At 38.0% G+C, this 18463-nt stretch overlaps 2 protein-coding genes across 2 annotated transcripts in view; one reads left to right on the forward strand and one right to left on the reverse strand.

Annotated features, from left to right (window-relative positions):
- The window catches only part of LOC132155212 (tyrosine-protein kinase JAK1-like), a 31054-nt gene extending 21185 nt beyond the window's left edge, over window positions 1-9869 (reverse strand). The window contains exons 1-6 of the mRNA XM_059564076.1: window positions 9780-9869; window positions 9307-9492; window positions 9111-9234; window positions 8878-9010; window positions 7917-8068; window positions 3617-3956 (exon numbers count right to left, since the gene is read on the reverse strand). Of these exons, the coding sequence (XP_059420059.1) occupies window positions 3617-3956; window positions 7917-8068; window positions 8878-9010; window positions 9111-9234; window positions 9307-9430 (873 nt within the window). The 5' untranslated portion in view covers window positions 9431-9492; window positions 9780-9869. The remainder of the gene's footprint in view (window positions 1-3616; window positions 3957-7916; window positions 8069-8877; window positions 9011-9110; window positions 9235-9306; window positions 9493-9779) is intronic.
- Window positions 9870-10540: 671 nt separating this feature from the next.
- On the forward strand, window positions 10541-18222 carry LOC132155215 (leptin receptor gene-related protein). Its single transcript, XM_059564078.1, has 4 exons — window positions 10541-10661; window positions 11205-11280; window positions 11361-11544; window positions 17919-18222. Exons 1-4 carry the CDS (start codon window positions 10643-10645, stop codon window positions 18033-18035), a joined length of 396 nt encoding a protein of 131 aa, XP_059420061.1. The 5' UTR covers window positions 10541-10642; the 3' UTR covers window positions 18036-18222.
- The last annotated feature ends 241 nt before the right edge of the window (window positions 18223-18463 follow it).

Consider the following 18463-nt stretch of genomic DNA (forward strand, 5'->3'; position numbering starts at 1 on the left):
TGTGTTGTTGTCTGTCGTAGCTCCCCCTAAACCTATTAAAAAAATCTGATTTTTTTCAGCTAAATTACTACTGTAACATTACAACAGATAATAATGATGTCCTTTATATAGTATTTTGAGTGATGACTGATGAGCAACGTGCTGCTGCTTGATTAAATAAATAAAAAAACAAAGACAAAAAAGCATCTTTACAGATGAAACTGACCTGAAACCCTGAACACTAGTTCTGCTTCTCTGCTCCAGCTGTGCGCTTCCACAGACCACTATATTCTCTCTCTCTCTCTCTCTCAGTCTTTCTCTCTCTCTCTCTCTCTCTCAGTCTTTCTCTCTCTCTCTCTCGCATTGATTACTCTGAGTCTGATCCAAACCGTTTGGCGGAGGCTCGGAGAGCGCGCGAGTCATGACTAACACTTCATGACTTATTAGAGATTTAATAATCAAATGGCGGATTCGCAAATGATCGCTTTAGTACATTCGGCAGGCAATTATACAATAATGATATTAAATAGTGGGGCAAAATCGGCTGTCAGGCCACCGGGAATTGTCCCGGTTCTCCCGGTGTCCAGTCCGCGCCTGATTTCCACAGACACGCAGCATGTGCAAGTCATATATTGCATTTTTGGGGCTTAATATTCACAGACACTAGTCGATGTCATGTTTTGATTCAAGTGTACTGACCTACTTTTGATTTAGTTATCCAAAATTTGGCATATTCCGTTCGCGTTAGGCATTCCGTTTTTATGACTGGATTCTATGAACCAGACTGTGTTTCCGCATCCCGGAAATTATTAGGGCGGTATGTCTCAGAATAGTCAGCACAATTTGGGAAAGAAATCAGTTAAATCTGTATGTGGATGCGTGTAAACATTCAAATGTAATCCCCTTTGTAATCGTAAAAAATTTCATAAGTAACTGTAATTTAATTACTCATTTTTTCGTAGAAACTGTAACTAATTACAGTTACAATAATTTTGTAATTAAATTACGTAACGCCGTTACATGTAACTAGTTACTCCCCAACACTGCCAATAGATAAAGCTAAAAACTTATTTTGGTAATGACCAATACTGTTCGTTAAGAACAGCAGTGGCACAAACCTCACAAAATTGGTAAAAAAAAAAAAACCTCACAGTAATTTGTTTTAATAAATCTATTAATCACTGTAGGCTACATAGTGAATGTAGTTTAAATCTATATATCAAAAATTAAAACAATAAAGACGAATAAAGTCATAGTAATGCTCTTCAGGAACACACGTTGCATGCACTTTGATTACATTTTCCACAGTCTCTACTGTTACTTCTTTATCCTGTAAAAGCGTCTGATATTTATTTATATTCAGACAATATTGACATGCTACTGTCCCTTCACAGTTCCTACTCTCATAAATTACTCACACTGAATTTTAACTTGTATATAAATGTTTAACAACAGATATTTCAGCAAAATTAATGTTTTTGCGCTGAATATTGTCTCCCTCGCATCACTGTGCTATATATCCACTATTTTTAAATTAATTTTTGGTCCATAGAAATGCTTTAATCAGTGCTGTAATTTGATGCAACAGGCTGCAGTTGTACGTGCACTGTAGGCAAATATATATATACAGTATATAATTTTTTTTTCCTTCTTTTTTTTTGTAGTTGGTCACCAGGTTTGCACACATCTCAGGAGGGTTTTGATCCACTCCTCTTTACAGATCCTCATTAAATCTCATTAGGCAACTCTAAGTTTTAGCTCCCTCCACAGATTTTCTATAGGATTGAGGTTTAGAGACTTGCTAGGTCACTCCATGACCTTAATGTGCTGCTTCTTGAGCCAATCCTTTGTTGCCTTGGCGATATGTTTCAAGTCATTGTCATGCTGGAAGACCCATCCATAACCCAGCTTCAGTGTTTTGGCTGAGGGAAGGAGGTTCTCATCCAAGATTTTACAGTACATTTACCCCTCAATGCAGTGAAGTCTTTCCTGTACCCTTAGCAGAAAACAACCCCAAAGGGATTTAAACCTCCTTGCTTGACCTTAGGGACGGTGTTCTTGGGGTCATAATCATAATTTCTCTCTCTCCAAACATGGCGAGTCGAGTTAATGCCAAAGAGCTCAATTGTGCTCTCATCTGACCACAAAACTTTCCTCCAAGCCTTCTCTGAAACATTTAGATGTTCTTTGGCAAACTTAAAACAGGCCTGTAAATGTGCCTTCTTGAGCAGGGGGACCTTGCAGGTGCTACAGGATTTCAGTCCTTTGCAGTGTAGTGTGTTTTTAATGGTTTGCTTGTGACTGTGGTCCCAACTGCCTTAAGATCATTAACAAGCTGCTTCCGTGTAGTTCGGGGCTGATCCCTCACCTTTTTTCATGATTATCCTTACCCCATGGGGCAAGATCTTGCACAGAGATCCAGATCGAGGTCGACAGGTGGCTGTTATGTATTTCTTCCATTTCTGAATAATTGCACCAACAGTTGTCTCTTTCTCACCAACCTTCTTGCTGATGGTCTTGTAGCCCATTCCAGCCTTGTGCAGATCTACAATCCTGTCTCTGACATCCTTTGACAGCTCTTTAGTCTTGCCCATGGTGGTCAGAGAAGTTGGAATTAAATATAAAGATAGTGTGGACAGATGTCTTATACACCTAATGACCTGACATTCGGAGTAACTTCTTTAAGTGGCAGGACTAATCTGTGTTCCACATGAGCATAATACCAATCTGTGGGAGTCAGAATTCTTGTTGGTTAGTAGGGGATCAATACTTATTTCACTCACTGAAATGCAAATCAATTTCTAACCTTTACATAATGTTTTTTTTCTGGATTTTTTGGATCTCTAGCTGTTAAAATAAAACTACCATAAAAATTACAGATCATTTCTTCTCAAGTGGGCAAACATACAAAATCAGCAGGGATTCAAATAAGTATTTTGCACACTGTACCTTCTTTTGCGGAACATAAAAGATGAAATTTTGAAGAATGGTGGCAACCAAGCCGTTTTGGTTAAAAAACTACATTTATATGGGAAAATAATTCTCAAATTATCTTCTTTTATGTTCCATAGTTTATGATAGCCCTAAATGTTTATGTATAATACATTTTATGTTAAATATAAAATACTTCTTCTAAAGCTTCTTTTTCTAATTTTTACTAGACCAGAGAGGGAAGCATGTGCGGCCACAGGACTCCACTGCCTACCTGGACTCCTCCTTCCTGAACACTGCCCCTCCTTCACAATTCCCTGGCACAATGATGACACCAGATACCCTGATTATTTTGAACACATCTTCCCGTTTGGACACTTTATTTCCCTTTTTTTTTTTTTTTGTTAAATAAAAACAAGGCCTTATGCCACATCCACTGGCTGTCATTTGCTCCTCCCACAACTATATGTAATATATATATATACATATATATATATATATTTAAAAAAAAAAAGAAAGAAACTACCTTTAAATCTTGCATACAATATTACTGTGTTTTTGATCAAATAAATGAAGCCTTAGTGAACATAAGAGATTTCTTTCAAAAACAATAAAAGATCTTACTGATACCAAACTTTTGAATGGCAGAGTAACTCATCCCACACTGTTTGTACTACGGAGATTATTTGCACAACAGCCTTCTTACCTCCCAGGGGACTTTACACCAATGAATGCCAGTGGTGCCAGACACCAGGATCTTGTAATGAACACCATTTTCACTGCAGGAGTCTGTGATCATTTGCTCATTCTCATGTATGATGAGGGAGGAGGGTTCAAACATCTCCTGGCCAAAATGTTTAGCTAGAGATTCTAAAGTGGACATATATTTGACTTTCAGGTCATGGGTACTGATCTCATTGCCTTGCACAGTGTTCTTGGTGAATTCCTCAAGGAACGCTTTAAAGATGTTGGAGATGCGCAGACGTGTGAGAACATTCCTGTGACGTATGGACTTGTACAGGACCTTGGGGATGTAATTCTTGTACCTGACGATGTTTAAGTGAAACAGTAAAAATAACAGACTTTAATAGTTGTAAAATTACTCAATATTGGTGGATTTGTTTCTCAGATCAAACTGGGGTGAAATGTGAGCTGACTTAAGGCACAAATTCAGTCTCACTGTAAACTCCATCTCACTGACAAGAAACCAATAATGAATCATTATGAAAAACATGTTTAGAAATAAAAATCATTCTGTCAATAGGGTATACATTTACAACAATACTGACCAAATACTACATGGATTTAATGAGTCTACATGTTCATGTACACTCACCTAAAGGATAATTAGGAACACCATACTAATACTGTGTTTGACCCCCTTTCGCCTTCAGAACTGCCTTAATTCTACGTGGCATTGATTCAACAAGGTGCTGAAAGCATTCTTTAGAAATGTTGGCCCATATTGATGGGATAGCATCTTGCAGTTGATGGAGATTTGTGGGATGCAAATCCAGGGCGTGAAGTACCACCACATCCCAAAGATGCTCTATTGGGTTGAGATCTGGTGACTGTGGGGGCTATTTTAGTACAGTGAACTCATTGTCTTGTTCAAGAAACCAATTTGAAATGATTCGAGCTTTCTGACATGGTGCAATATCCTGCTGGAAGTAGCCATCAGAGGATGGGTACATGGTGGTCATAAAGGGATGGACATGGTCAGAAACAATGCTCAGGTAGGCTGTGGCATTTAAACGATGCCCAATTTGCATTAAGGGGCCTAAAGTGTGCCAAGAAAACATCCCCCACACCATTACACCACCACCACCAGCCTGCACAGTGGTAACAAGGCATGATGGATCAATGTTCTCATTCTGTTTACGCCAAATTCTGACTCTACCATCTGAATGTCTCATCAGAAATCGAGACTCATCAGACCAGGCAACATTTTTCCAGTCTTCAACTGTCCAATTTTGGTGAGCTTGTGCAAATTGTAGCCTCTTTTTCCTATTTGTAGTGGAGATGAGTGGTACCCAGTGAGGTCTTCTGCTGTTGTAGCCCATCCGCCTCAAGGTTGTGTGTGTTGTGGCTTCTCAAATGCTTTGCTGCATACCTCGGTTGTAACGAGTGGTTATTTCAGTCAAAGTTGCTCTTCTATCCGCTTGAATCAGTCGGCCCATTCTCCTCTGACCTCTAGCATCAACAAGGCATTTTCGCCCAAAGGACTGCAGAATATTACTGGATGTTTTTCCCTTTTCACACCATTCTTTGTAAACCCCAGAAATGGTTGTGTGTGAAAATCCCAGTAACTGAGCAGATTGTGAAATACTCAGACCGGCCCGTCTGGCACCAACAACCATGCCACGCTCAAAATTGCTTAAATCACCTTTCTTTCCCATTCTGACATTCAGTTTGGAGTTCAGGAGATTGTCTTGACCCCTAAATGCATTGAAGCAACTGTCATGTGATTGGTTGATTAGATAATTGCATTAATGAGAAATTGAACAGGTGTTCCTAATAATCCTTTAGGTGAGTGTATATCACAATAAGGTCTATTAATATAATTTGTTTTGTTTTGAAAATCTAAAAATGCAAAATGCAGAAAGTTTACTGTGTTGGGTAAGCTTAGATGTAGTGTTAGGGTAAGGGGATAGAAAATACAGTTGCTACAGTATAAAACCATTATGCTTACGGGAAGTCCCCGTAAACCACATATACCAATGTGTGTGCGTGTGCGTGTGTGTATGTGTGTGTGTGTGTGGGGGGGGGGGGGTTGTTCTCTAATGGCAGCAGCCTGAGAATCAAAACTATAATGACATAAAAAAAATGCATTAAATATGAAGAAAAAAATCATAAAAATTATATATATATACAGTACAGACCAAATGTTTTGACCGCAGACTGTAGGCAAAAGGGCCAACAAGTGCTAAGCATCTCTCGGGGAACTCCTTCAAGACTGTTGGAAGACCATTTCAGGTGACTACCTCTTGAAGCTCATCAAGAGAATGCCAAGAGTGTGCAAAGCAGTAATCAAAGCAAAATGTGGAAGAACCTAGAATATGACATATTTTCAGTTGTTCCACACTTTTTTGTTATGTATATAATTCCACATGTGTTAATTCATAGTTTTGATGCATTCAGTGTGAATCTACAATTTTCATAGTCATGAAAATAAAGAAAACTCTTTGAATGAGAAGGTGTGTGCAAACTTTTGGTCTGTACTCTATCTATCTAAATATATATATATATATATATATATATATATATATATATATATATATATATACAACCAGAATTCCGGACAAGTTGGGACGTGTTTTAAATTTTATTAAAATGAAAACTAAAGGAATTTCAAATCACATGAGCCAATATTTTATTCACAATAGAACATAGATAACGTAGCAAATGTTTAAACTGAGAAATTTTACACTTTTATCCACTTAATTAGCTCATTTAAAATTTAATGCCTGCTACAGGTCTCAAAAAAGTTGGCACGGGGGCAACAAATGGCTAAAAAAGCAAGCAGTTTTGAAAAGATTCAGCTGGGAGAACATCTAGTGATTAATTAAGTTAATTGATATCAGGTCTGTAACATGATTAGCTATAAAAGCTTTGTCTTAGAGAAGCAGAGTCTCTCAGAAGTAAAGATGGGCAGAGGCTCTCCAATCTGTGAAAGACTGCGTAAAAAATTGTGGAAAACTTTAAAAACAATGTTCCTCAACGTCAAATTGCAAAGGCTTTGCAAATCTCATCATCTACAGTGCATAACATCATCAAAAGATTCAGAGAAACTGGAGAAATCTCTGTGCGTAAGGGACAAGGCCGGAGACCTTTATTGGATGCCCGTGGTCTTCGGGCTCTCAGACGACACTGCATCACTCATCGGCATGATTGTGTCAATGAGATTACTAAATGGGCCCAGGAATACTTTCAGAAACCACTGTCGGTAAACACAATCCGCCGTGCCATCAGCAGATGCCAACTAAAGCTCTATCATGCAAAAAGGAAGCCATATGTGAACATGGTCCAGAAGCGCCGTCGTGTCCTGTGGGCCAAGGCTCATTTAAAATGGACTATTTCAAAGTGGAATAGTGTTTTATGGTCAGACGAGTCCAAATTTGACATTCTTGTTGGAAATCACGGACGCCGTGTCCTCCGGGCTAAAGAGGAGGGAGACCTTCCAGCATGTTATCAGCGTTCAGTTCAAAAGCCAGCATCTCTGATGGTATGGGGGTGCATAAGTGCATACGGTATGGGCAGCTTGCATGTTTTGGAAGGCTCTGTGAATGCTGAAAGGTATATAAAGGTTTTAGAGCAACATATGCTTCCCTCCAAACAACGTCTATTTCAGGGAAGGCCTTGTTTATTTCAGCAGGACAATGCAAAACCACATACTGCAGCTATAACAACAGCATGGCTTCGTCGTAGAAGAGTCCGGGTGCTAACCTGGCCTGCCTGCGGTCCAAATCTTTCACCTATAGAGAACATTTGGCGCATCATTAAACGAAAAATACGTCAAAGACGACCACGAACTCTTCAGCAGCTGGAAATCTATATAAGGCAAGAATGGGACCAATTTCCAACAGCAAAACTCCAGCAACTCATAGCCTCAATGCCCAGGCGTCTTCAAACTGTTTTGAAAAGAAAAGGAGATGCTACACCATGGTAAACATGCCCCGTCCCAACTATTTTGAGACCTGTAGCAGAAATCAAAATAGAAATTAGCTCATTTTGTGCATAAAATTGTAAACTTTCTCAGTTTAAACATTTGCTATGTTATCTATGTTCTATTGTGAATAAAATATTGGCTCATGTGATTTGAAAGTCTTTTAGTTTTCATTTTATTAAAATTTAAAAAACGTCCCGGAATTCGGGTTGTATATATATACTGTATATTTGTGTATATATAAAGAAAATCTTGCTGATTTATATATAATCTCAGTCAGTAAAAACAAAAAAAAGTGCCATAAAATACAAAGCAAATGAAAAAAAAAAAATGCTCTTACTCAAATTCACAGGGAGGACGTTTTTTTTCAATGGCATCATGGGAGATGGCCATCACCGCCATACCCAAACATTCATTTTCTATCTGCTGGACGTCCTTCTCATCACGTGCACTTCGCAGCGGTGCTAGACCGCTCTGAAAGTCATACTGACTCTGCAAAACACAAAAACACACATCAAAATCAGCAGCCACAACATTCTTGAACAGCACATCCTTTAAAGGGGTCATCTGAACCATGCACATTTTCCACAAGTTGATATGAATCTTTAGCATCCTAATGAAAATCTGTAACATAGTTTGGTTAAAATTTCTCAATGGTAGTGTAAAACAACACCTTTTTAACCACGTCAAAAACAGCTCTATGTTCATTATTACATCCAACAACAGAACACCTCAATCGGAGACATTCTTGTCTACATCTGCTCCGGAGGTGAAACAATTAGAGACTCAGTCACTCGGGTCTAAGGTAAGACACAAGTCCAGTATGCAGAAACACTACTGTCGGTTACACTTTATTTTACAGTACGTGTTCTTACATGTACTTATAGTGTACTTACAGTGTATTTAAATAAGAAAGTTCTGCTAATACTAGGTAACTGCATGGGGTAGGGGTAGGTTTAGGGGTAGGTTCAAGGTTAGTTCCTAGTTATTACATAGTTATTGTAATTACTATAATAAGTACATAGTATGTACATGAGGAACAGGACTGTAAAATAAAGTGCTACCCTACTGTCAATCAAACATCCGTGGGAGGGGCCTGTGATGTCACACAGACAGCCATCTGAGATTGGCTCTATTTGACAAAAGGGAAATGAAGATAAAAAAAAAAAAAAAAAACACTGGGTAGATTTTTATCATTATAGGGTGCTTGTGTACACACATTTCAGTACAAACAATGTGTAAAGTGCAAAGTTGCATCCAACTACCCGTTTAAAAGCAAGGCAATGTTTTTGTCACCGTACCTGTGCGTAGAGGTACGTTAGTGAATCTACATCCAGAACAGCTGTGCCCACAGGCCCCGTTTCTCGCTTGAGAGTGTGTCTGAACACTGGAAGAGATTTCCTACTGCTCCCATGCCAGTTTGTGAAATAGAATCTGTGTCAAGAATGAGGTTTTAACATAAATATGTAACATCTTTTAAAATGTCTCACACAAAACTGGGAAGAAACATAAAAAGAGAAAAGTACAGGAATACCTCATGCGATAGTAAAGCTTCAATCTTGTCGTCTCATCAATAGTGAATGAGTGATTGGGTGGATACCAGATTTTGCTGAATTCATCATAAAGGGCGAACAAACTGCTGCACAGTGGAGATATACCTGAAGTATTGAGACATTATTGAGGCTGTGATGGTTACACGCTTTATTTTGTGCAACAGCTGAAAAACTTACCCAACTTCTTGGCCGCTTCAACACACAGCACCTCTGCTGTGAAACTTCCTGAGAGATAATTGATCTGGTGTGTCTCTGGCAGGTAAAAATGTATCTCGAGCCCCTGAAATATCACTGAGGCCATGACTACTTCTTTTTTAACACTTTATTGATGAGGTCACGGCATTATTCCATTCCAACCATTTCCTATGTATAGTAAAATAAAATTCGGTAATCATACATATGGTATAGAACAACATTTCCCTCTTCGAAATACAGTAAAGACTGTTCTTGACGAACACCTGGGGTTTTTACAGGTAACTGTAACGGTTAACGTTAAGTTAGTCAAATAGAAACTAAGAGTTTGCTAAGCGCTCAATTCACGACAAACGATTCTCTCCTATTTCTGACTGATATTAGTGTGTCTGGACTCTAACAACTACATCGAATTAACTTATAAAAGATTTAAATCGTGTAAACGAATTTTACATTACCGTCGAAAGATCATCTGGACAAGATCCGCTTCCGAGGAAAATGATGATGAGATTCTGATAAATTACGTGACCAACACGCTGAATCTGATTGGCTGCCTGACGTTTCTCTCGCAAGACGTCACATTCATTTAACCCTTACATGTTTACTTCAATATAATTTCTGTCACTGTAAGATGATCATGATTCGGCTCATATACCTCCCGAGGCAAAGTCTCTACGTCTTTTTCCTGTGTGGTTATGGGTTGCGAAATAATTAATGAATAATTTTCTTTGCTCGAATCTTTTCATTTTGTTGTTGACCCCCCCCCCCCCCCCCCACACACACACACACACAAACTAACACAGTATATTCGATTAAACATATATTTCATTATTTAGGCAATTTTATGCTGAACTATATTAATATTCATTATTATTAGATAGACAGACAAACAAACAGATATGAGCTAATTTATCTATTAATGATATTTAAAATGCCTCAGCTAACATGATCTTACAATAAAACAATCAAAACAGTGTAACTTTAACACAGATTTATAAATAGTGTAGACATATTTTAGTTAATGGACTGGACAGATAGAGACTATTAAACTGAACTGGAGTATAATAATAACAATAATAATATTATTATTATTAATAATAATAATAACGATAATTATTATTCAGTTTGTTATTGTTGTTGTTATTAGATTTTCTAGAGAGCTGATCAAACGATTCTGATCTTTGTAAGTATTTGTAAGACTGCTCCTTTAAGGGTGAGCAGTAGTTTGAGGAAATAGGAAGTCAGTCCAGTTTACTGTCTATGGTAACACTTAGCACAAAGACAAAAACAAAAACAAAACAAAAACAATAGGTGTTTGTGAATGATGGCAGGAATAAAAGGTAAAAGTAATCCATAACTCTTGTTCTCATCGGTGCAACACTTACGTAACGTTAAACAAACCACCAAGCCGATCCTTTTACGAGTGCATCTGCTGTCGAAAGTATCCTAAAAGTCTTGTAAACTTTGTTCAGCTTTCATAACTACCGACTGCTAAGGAATTTTTTTACGTCTAAGTATAATATAACTGCAAATGATACAGCCTGGTTAATTAAAATCTGTTAAGTAACATGCAGCAATTGTAAATAATACGTTGTCAACTAACTACTACGGTTTACGTTTTACTTAAGTTTACTTTAGTTTTATTGTTGTACTGCAGTCTCGTTTTATTTTTCTTTTAGGTCATATTCAGTTATCAACCAATGACAATCAAATTAAAAGAAATGGTCTTAAACATTAAAAAATAATTTATTTATAAACAGTTTAGTCACCAAGTACGTCATTTCTGCAGTCGCGAGCTGTGACCGCGGGGGGCGATACAAATACACGTAATGTTTCAGTGCTCAACTCTTTGGCCTTGACTAATCTGAATGATTGCTTTTCAGCTCTTGTTGCGTTATCCTTCAGTGGTGCACTTGGACTGACTTTTCTCCTTTTGGGATGTGCACTGGAACATTTTGGGTAGGTTTCTGTTTTTGACCCCTCTAAAGAGCTAAAGTGCAGTAATTGAAGATAACCTCTATGTGCTTCTTTCCTCACAGAGTGTACTGGCCAATGTTTGTCCTGATTTTCTACATCCTGTCACCTATCCCAAATTTAATAGCCAGGAGGCATGCGGATGACACTGAGTCAAGCAATGCATGCAGGGAGCTTGCATACTTCTTAACCACTGGATTTGTGGTGTCTGCATATGGGCTACCTGTTGTGCTTGCACGAACATCTGTGGTAAGTACTGGCCAATCAGTGTCTACTTACTTCACAGTTAGTACCAGTTGTGCTGGTTAGACCCTGCTCCGGAGTAGGAGCTAATTTGGTTCTCGAAAAAGGCAGTCTGGTACTAAAACGCTCAGAAGTGTGTAGTTCCACAATTAGTCCTGGTACTATGAGAAGGTTCCTGCAGTGCAAAAGAACCAGTTGACTTCAACAGTATGGAAGTACTGTTTGGTAACTGACATTCTTCAAAATATCTACTTTTTGGTTTAACAGAAAAAAAGAAACTCATAAAGGTTTAGGAAAAGTGGATAGTGGGTAATGATGATACGACATTTTTTTAGGTATAAGCTATGCCTTTAACAGTAAAATAATTAAATCATATTCAGGTCACATTTATCTTAAAAAAGAAAGAAAGAAAGAAACAATCCTGTTTTAAGGACCATATTTTTATTAGTGTTTATATGTATATATATATATTTATTCTATTTTATAAGTTTTGTTTTAATATATTTATTTTAATATATTGTATTTAATATTTTTTGTTTGTTGTTCAATTAATATGATTACAGTTATGAGAATCACTGTTATTTCAGTATACTATTTAGAGATACTATTATAGTTTTCATTAATATTTTGAATCAGATACCACTCAGAAAGTTTTATTCATTCTTATCTGTTTTAGTTTAGGATATCATGTTAAACCAAAATGAAATAAGAAAAGTTGCCTTGGAAACTAGCTCAAATAAGAAGTCATTTCAGGTAACATTTAATAACATTTACATTTATTCATTTAGCAGACGCTTTTATCCAAAGCGACTTACAGATGAGGACAGTGGAAGCAATCAAAAACAACAAAAAGAGCAATGATATATAAGTGCTATAACAAGTTTCAGTTAGGTTAACACAGTACATCTAGCATGGGATTTTAAATAATATAATATAAAGAAAACAGAAAGAATAAAAAAAGAACAGAGCAAGCTAGTGTTAGAGGTCTTTACACATACACACACACATACAATTGCATAATTAATGAAAAGAAAATAGAATATAAAAAGATTAGAAAGGAAGTTAGATTTTTTTTTAAAGAATAGAATTAGAATAGTGAGTGTTAAAGTTAGAGGGTCAAATAAAGATGGAAGAGATGTGTTTTAAGTAGGGCTGTAGCTATCGAATATTTTAGTAATCGAGTATTCTACAAAAAATTCCATCGATTTATCGAGTAATCGGATAAAATATGTTTTTGCTTAAAGTGTAATATTAATTATGCAAGAGGAAATAAGACTCCTGGGTCTCTAAAAATGAACAACTAAGTTTCCTTTTTTTAGAAAAAAAATATTTTTATTTTTTAAAATGCATAGAATGCAATGCATACATAAAAAAAAACATTTAATTATTACCCATTGTTTCTCTGCCTGTACCTGTACTGTGAACAATGACAATTAAGTTGACAGATGAATTAAGTGCATTTAAGTGCCATTCAGTTGGGGTTTAAAATAAAGCATTTTCTGAGATGCACATTAAACAGATAAAACGTTAATTTAATTTATCTTAACTTTTTGTTAAACAAATGGGATTTACTATTAAAAATAAAAATTTTTGTAGTAGTTTATGTACATTCTGCTGAACAATAGTAACGCATATCTGGCAAATACTTGTTTTTACACTAAACCAGACTTTTATTTTGACGGGTTGACGTACCTTTACAGTTCTGTGTATGTGATGTGACGCTAGTTTTACTCAAATCAAACGGTCAAATGCTCATGAAGAGACTGTCAGAGCAGTTCTGGAGATGTTGTTCATGTGTTCACGTCCTTATTTATTGAGACAGCAGACGCTAAAATCACCGGAGCGTCACGCGCGCTTCCGTGTGTTTAATGAATGAAGACGAGCTTCTGCTCCATTCATTAACACAGACACGCAGAACATGCAGGATTCATATTTAAATAGACTGTTCCGGCTTAATATTTACAGATATTAGTCCATATCGTGATTTGATGTAAGTGCAATGCGTTAAACTGTAAATTCCGTTTTTATGACTGGATTCCACGATTCCCTCTGCGTTTTCTGCATCGCGGAAATCATAGGGCCCTAGATTTGGTATGCCAGCTCTATCTTGCAATGGACACATGCCACGACGTTCTCTTTACGTTTGCACGCGCCCTCAAATCAAAACACTGCTGACTCCTTGCAGTATGCCATTTCGGACGCAGCGCTTGTGTCTCTTTCCGATTTGTGGGTGACGTAAACGCGTTGTCACATTAAAAAATCATTGCGTAAGAACCTGACGTGAGATTTAAAATAAATTAAAAGAGGCTTCGAGGCAGAGGAATTTGCCTCGATCATTTTTTGTAATCGAGTAACTCGAGTTACTCGAGGAATCGTTTCAGCCCTAGTTTTAAGCTGATTCTTGAAGATGGCTAAGGACTCAGCTGTCCGGATTGAGTTGGGGAGGTCATTCCACCAGGAGGGAACATTTAATTTAAAAGTGACTTTGTGCTTCTTTGGGATGGCACAATCAAGCGACGTTCACTTGCAGAGCGCAAGCTTCTAGAGGGCACATAAGTCTGGAGTAACAAATTTAGGTAAATGGGTGCAGAGCCAGTGGTAGTTTTGTAGGCAAACATCAATGCCCCAAATTTTATACGAGCAGCTATTGGAAGCCAGTGCAAATTGATAAACAGAGGTGTGACATGTATTCTTTTCGGCTCATTAAAAATTAATCTTGCTGCCGCATTCTGAATTAATTGTAAAGGTTTGATAGAATTGGCTGGAAGACCTGCCAAGAGGGCATTGCAATAGTCCAGCCTGGACAGAACAAGAGCTTGAACAAGGAGTTGTGCTGCATGTTCCGAAAGAAAGGGCTTGATCTTCTTGATGTTGAATAAAGCAAATCTGCAGGATCGGACAGTTTTAGCAATGTGGTCTGAGAAAGTCAGCTGATCATCAATCATAACTCCAAGGCTTCTAGCTGTTTTTGAAGGAGTTATGGTTGATGTGCCTAACTTGATGGTGAAATTGTGATGAAATGATGAGTTTGCTGGAATTACAAGCAGTTCTGTCTTGGCAAGGTTGAGTTGAAGGTGATGGTCCATCATCCAGGAAGAAATGTCTGTTAGACAAGCTGAGATGCGAATAGCTACCGTCGGATCATCAGGATGGAATGAGAGGTAGAGTTGTGTCATCAGCATAGCAGTGGTATGAAAAGCCATGTTTCTGAATGACAGAACCTAATGATGCCATGTAGACAGAGAAGTGGTCCAAGAACTGAGCCCTGAGGCACCCCAGTAGTTAGATGTTGTGACTTGGACACCTCACCTCTCCAAGATACTTTGGAGGACCTATCTGATAGGTAAGACTCAAACCATTGAAGTGTGGTTCCCGAGATGCCTTTTGCCAGTAGGGTTGTTAGGAGGATCTGGTGGGTAACCGTGTCAAAAGCAGCGGACAGATCAAGCAGGATAAGTACTGAAGATTTGGATTCTGCTCTTGCCAGTCTTAGAGCTTTAACAACAACAGAGCAAGGCAGTCTCAGTTGAATGTCCACTTCTGAAGCCAGATTGGTTGCTGTCAAGGAGGTTGTTGTGTGTGAGAAATGTAGAGACTTGGTTGAACACAGCTCGTTCAAGTGTTTTTGCAATGAAAGGAAGAAGGGAAACTGGTCTGTAGTTCTCTAAAAGAGAAGGATTGAGGTTGGGTTTTTTAAGTAGTGGAGTTATACGTGCCTGTCTAAATGATGAGGGAAAAACACCAGTGTGGAGGGATGTGTTGATGATGAGTGCAGGTACAACTGCAGGATAAATGGCTTGAAGGAGATGAGATGGAATAGGATCAAACAGGCAAGTAGTAGGGTGATTAGAAAGGATGAGTTTTGAGACTTCTGCCTCAGAGAGTGAAGAGAAGGATGTAAATGGGTGTAAGTTTGCTGGTGATATGAGCTTGACTGATTGTGGTGTGGAAAATTGTGCACTAATGTGTTTAATTTTATTAATGAAAAAGGTTGCAAAGTCGTCAGCTATTAAAGATGAAGCAGGAGGGGGAGGAGGAGGACAAAGAAGTGAGGAAAATGTTTTAAAAAGCATGCGAGAGTTAGACGAATTGTTAATTTTGTTATGGTAGTATGTCATTTTAGCAGTGGAGACATTAGCAGAGAAAGAAGATAGGAGTGACTGATACATATTAAGGTCAGTAGTATTTCTGGATTTGCGCCACACCCTTTCAGCAGCTCTAAGCTTAGAACGGTGTTCGCGTAGAACATCAGATAACCAAGGGGCAGAAGGGGTGTTACGGGCTGGCCTGGAAGATAAGGGGCAAACAGTGTCTAAACCAGATGTAAGAGTGGAGCAGAAAGTATCAGTAGCACTGTTAGCATCCAAAGATGCAAACAGTTTAGGGGAAGGAAGTGAAGATGAAACCATTGCAGAAAGTCGGGAGGGTGAAAGTGTGCGTAGGTTACGTCGAAAGATGACATGTGGAGGGGTAAGTGAAGTGTCAGGGACCATGTTGAGGTTAAGAGTGAGGAGGAAGTGATCCGATGTGTTCAGTGGAGTAACCAGAACATGATCAGTAGAGCAGTGTCGTGTATAAATAAGGTCCAGTTGGTTGCCTGATTTGCGAGTAGCAGTAGTTGACACACAGTTGAGATCAAAAGAGTCAAGCAGAGTGTGGAAATCAGCATACAGAGGTTTATCTAGATGGATGTTGAAATCTCCAAGCATAACTAGGGGAGTACCATCCTCAGAAAAGGTTGAGAGCAACACATCTAATTCATCCAAAAAGTTACCCAGTGGTCCTGGGGGTCGATAGACAACTACAAAATTATTTTAAAAGGGTAGGTAACAGTAACTGAATGTGATTCAAAGGAGCTGTTGATACCCAAAGATGGTAAATTATTAAATTTCCAATCATTAGAGATGAGCAGACCAGTACCTCCACCTCTTCCAGTCAAGCGGGGGGAGTGGGAAAATGAGAAATTATTGTAGAGTGCTGCAGGTGTAGCAGTGTCCTCTGGTTTGATCCAGGTCTCTGTTAGGGCCATGAGATTAAGCTTTGAATGACTAATAATAGAAGTAATGAAATTGGTTTTGTTTACAGCAGACTGGCAATTCCAGAGACCAATAGAAAAAGAAAGTAGTGTATTAGCAGATATAGGCAAAGTGTGCAGGCTGGTAAGATTCCGCTGTCTACATTATGTGATTTGCGAGTGGTAGTGATAATAGAGATCTGGAAACACATAGTAAGAATTGGTTATAAACAAAAAAAAAAACAACTGAAACAGAAATGAAACAAGGAGAAAGAAAAAGAGATTAATAAAAACTATACTTCTATTCCCTGCCGATGTCCCTGCCCGGTGGAGTCGCACGGTAGAGTCGATGGTCTTTACACTCTTCGGTCTTCACACGAGGAGGGCTTAACTGGAGGGCTGCCACGACCGCTGCCGCGGTATACTAATCTTTTTTTAAACCCGACAAAACGGAAACATTGACCAAACGCAGCACGTCTCAACACAGTAAACAAACAAGTGTTTCCTAGCAACAACAACTGCGCTAAACACTAATGAGACAAGAAATAAATACACTTACGATCTGCATTTAACTCCCGCTGATTCTCACTCCCAACTGCTTCTCACAAAGGGTATTTCTTTACACTCTCTTGGCTGGCGCTTGAACACACTTTACTGTTTATCACAACAAAGGTCTAAGCAAGCGCACAACACTGACAACGTATGCGATAGAGTACGAGACCAAACGCAGCATGTCTCAACACAGTAAAAAAACAAACAAGTGTTTCCAATAATCTAATAACTAATATCTAATAACATTTAGTTATAGTTTGTAGAGCATTGTGTTAGCAGCACAGAAGGTCGTGGGTTTGATTATCAGAGAACACACATACTGGTAAGAAAATATACGTATATATATATAGCCTGAATGCACTGTAATTCGCTTTGGATAAAAGTTCCTGCTAAATGCATAAATGTAAAATTTAACTATAATAACTGTTTTTTTGCATTATAGTTATGTAAATTAGGGAGGAATATTGCAGTACAGATATCTTAATGGTTTTTGGAAATAGTCTATCTTCCATTCTTTAAAATATTATTTCTTGCTTGTTTATTCATATTTTTAAGAATATGACCCATACAACTCATAAAATAAAAGCTCAGAGGTTATCGCAGAATTCTGATTTTGTACAGTGATCCAACATCACTGTGTGCAGGCATTGATTAAATTGAATTACATTTTTGTTCAAATTGCATTTAGTGCTCACGTGTCCACAAAATGGCTTAAAAGCATACACAGACAGAATATGTTTTCTAAAATGGCAAACCAGACAGTACACTGAAACATGTCACCATGAATGAAACTAATGGCTCTCTTCTTCTGCAGATCCAGTGGGGCGCCTGTGGCCTAGTAATAGCAGGCAATTGTGTAATTTTTCTGACCATTCTGGGTTTCTTCCTGATATTCGGAGGTGGAGATGACTTCAGCTGGGAACAGTGGTAAAACCTATCCAGAAGAAGAACAAAACTACATTATAAACTGCAAAACTTTAAATCATTTGGCATGGCCGTGCTGATTAACCCAGGCCTTGACAGACTGTGTCAGTTGCTTTCTTTGTTTTAATCTCAGTTATGGCTGCTCTGTCTTTCTGCTTTTGTCTTTTCATTTGCATTACACGTCGGCATGTGCATGGCTCTGTGTATACAATGATTTGCTGAAAAAATTGGGTTTAAAATAGTTTGAACAGCAAAATGTAAAGGGTGAATCTCATAAATCCTGTACAGCAGAGTTTGGGTCATATTTACTCAAATTAAAAGCAAAATAATCGATTATATTTAGCTTGAAATGAAGCCTATTTTAGGACTATTAAGATTTTTTTTTTCTGTTATGTTTACAATTAAGTGTCCTACCTTCTCACAATGGAAAAATAA

Source organism: Carassius carassius, chromosome 12 (assembly GCF_963082965.1).
Source record: "Carassius carassius chromosome 12, fCarCar2.1, whole genome shotgun sequence".
Lineage (NCBI taxonomy): Eukaryota > Metazoa > Chordata > Actinopteri > Cypriniformes > Cyprinidae > Carassius > Carassius carassius.

What these genes read in the sequence shown, in the direction of transcription:
- LOC132155215 (XM_059564078.1), top strand. An exon ending in TGTGCACTGGAACATTTTGG is followed by an intron (nt 11,281 to 11,360) that starts GTAGGTTTCTGT and finishes CTTTCCTCACAG; the next exon opens with AGTGTACTGGCCAATGTTTG. An exon ending in TGCTTGCACGAACATCTGTG is followed by an intron (nt 11,545 to 17,918) that starts GTAAGTACTGGC and finishes CTTCTTCTGCAG; the next exon opens with ATCCAGTGGGGCGCCTGTGG.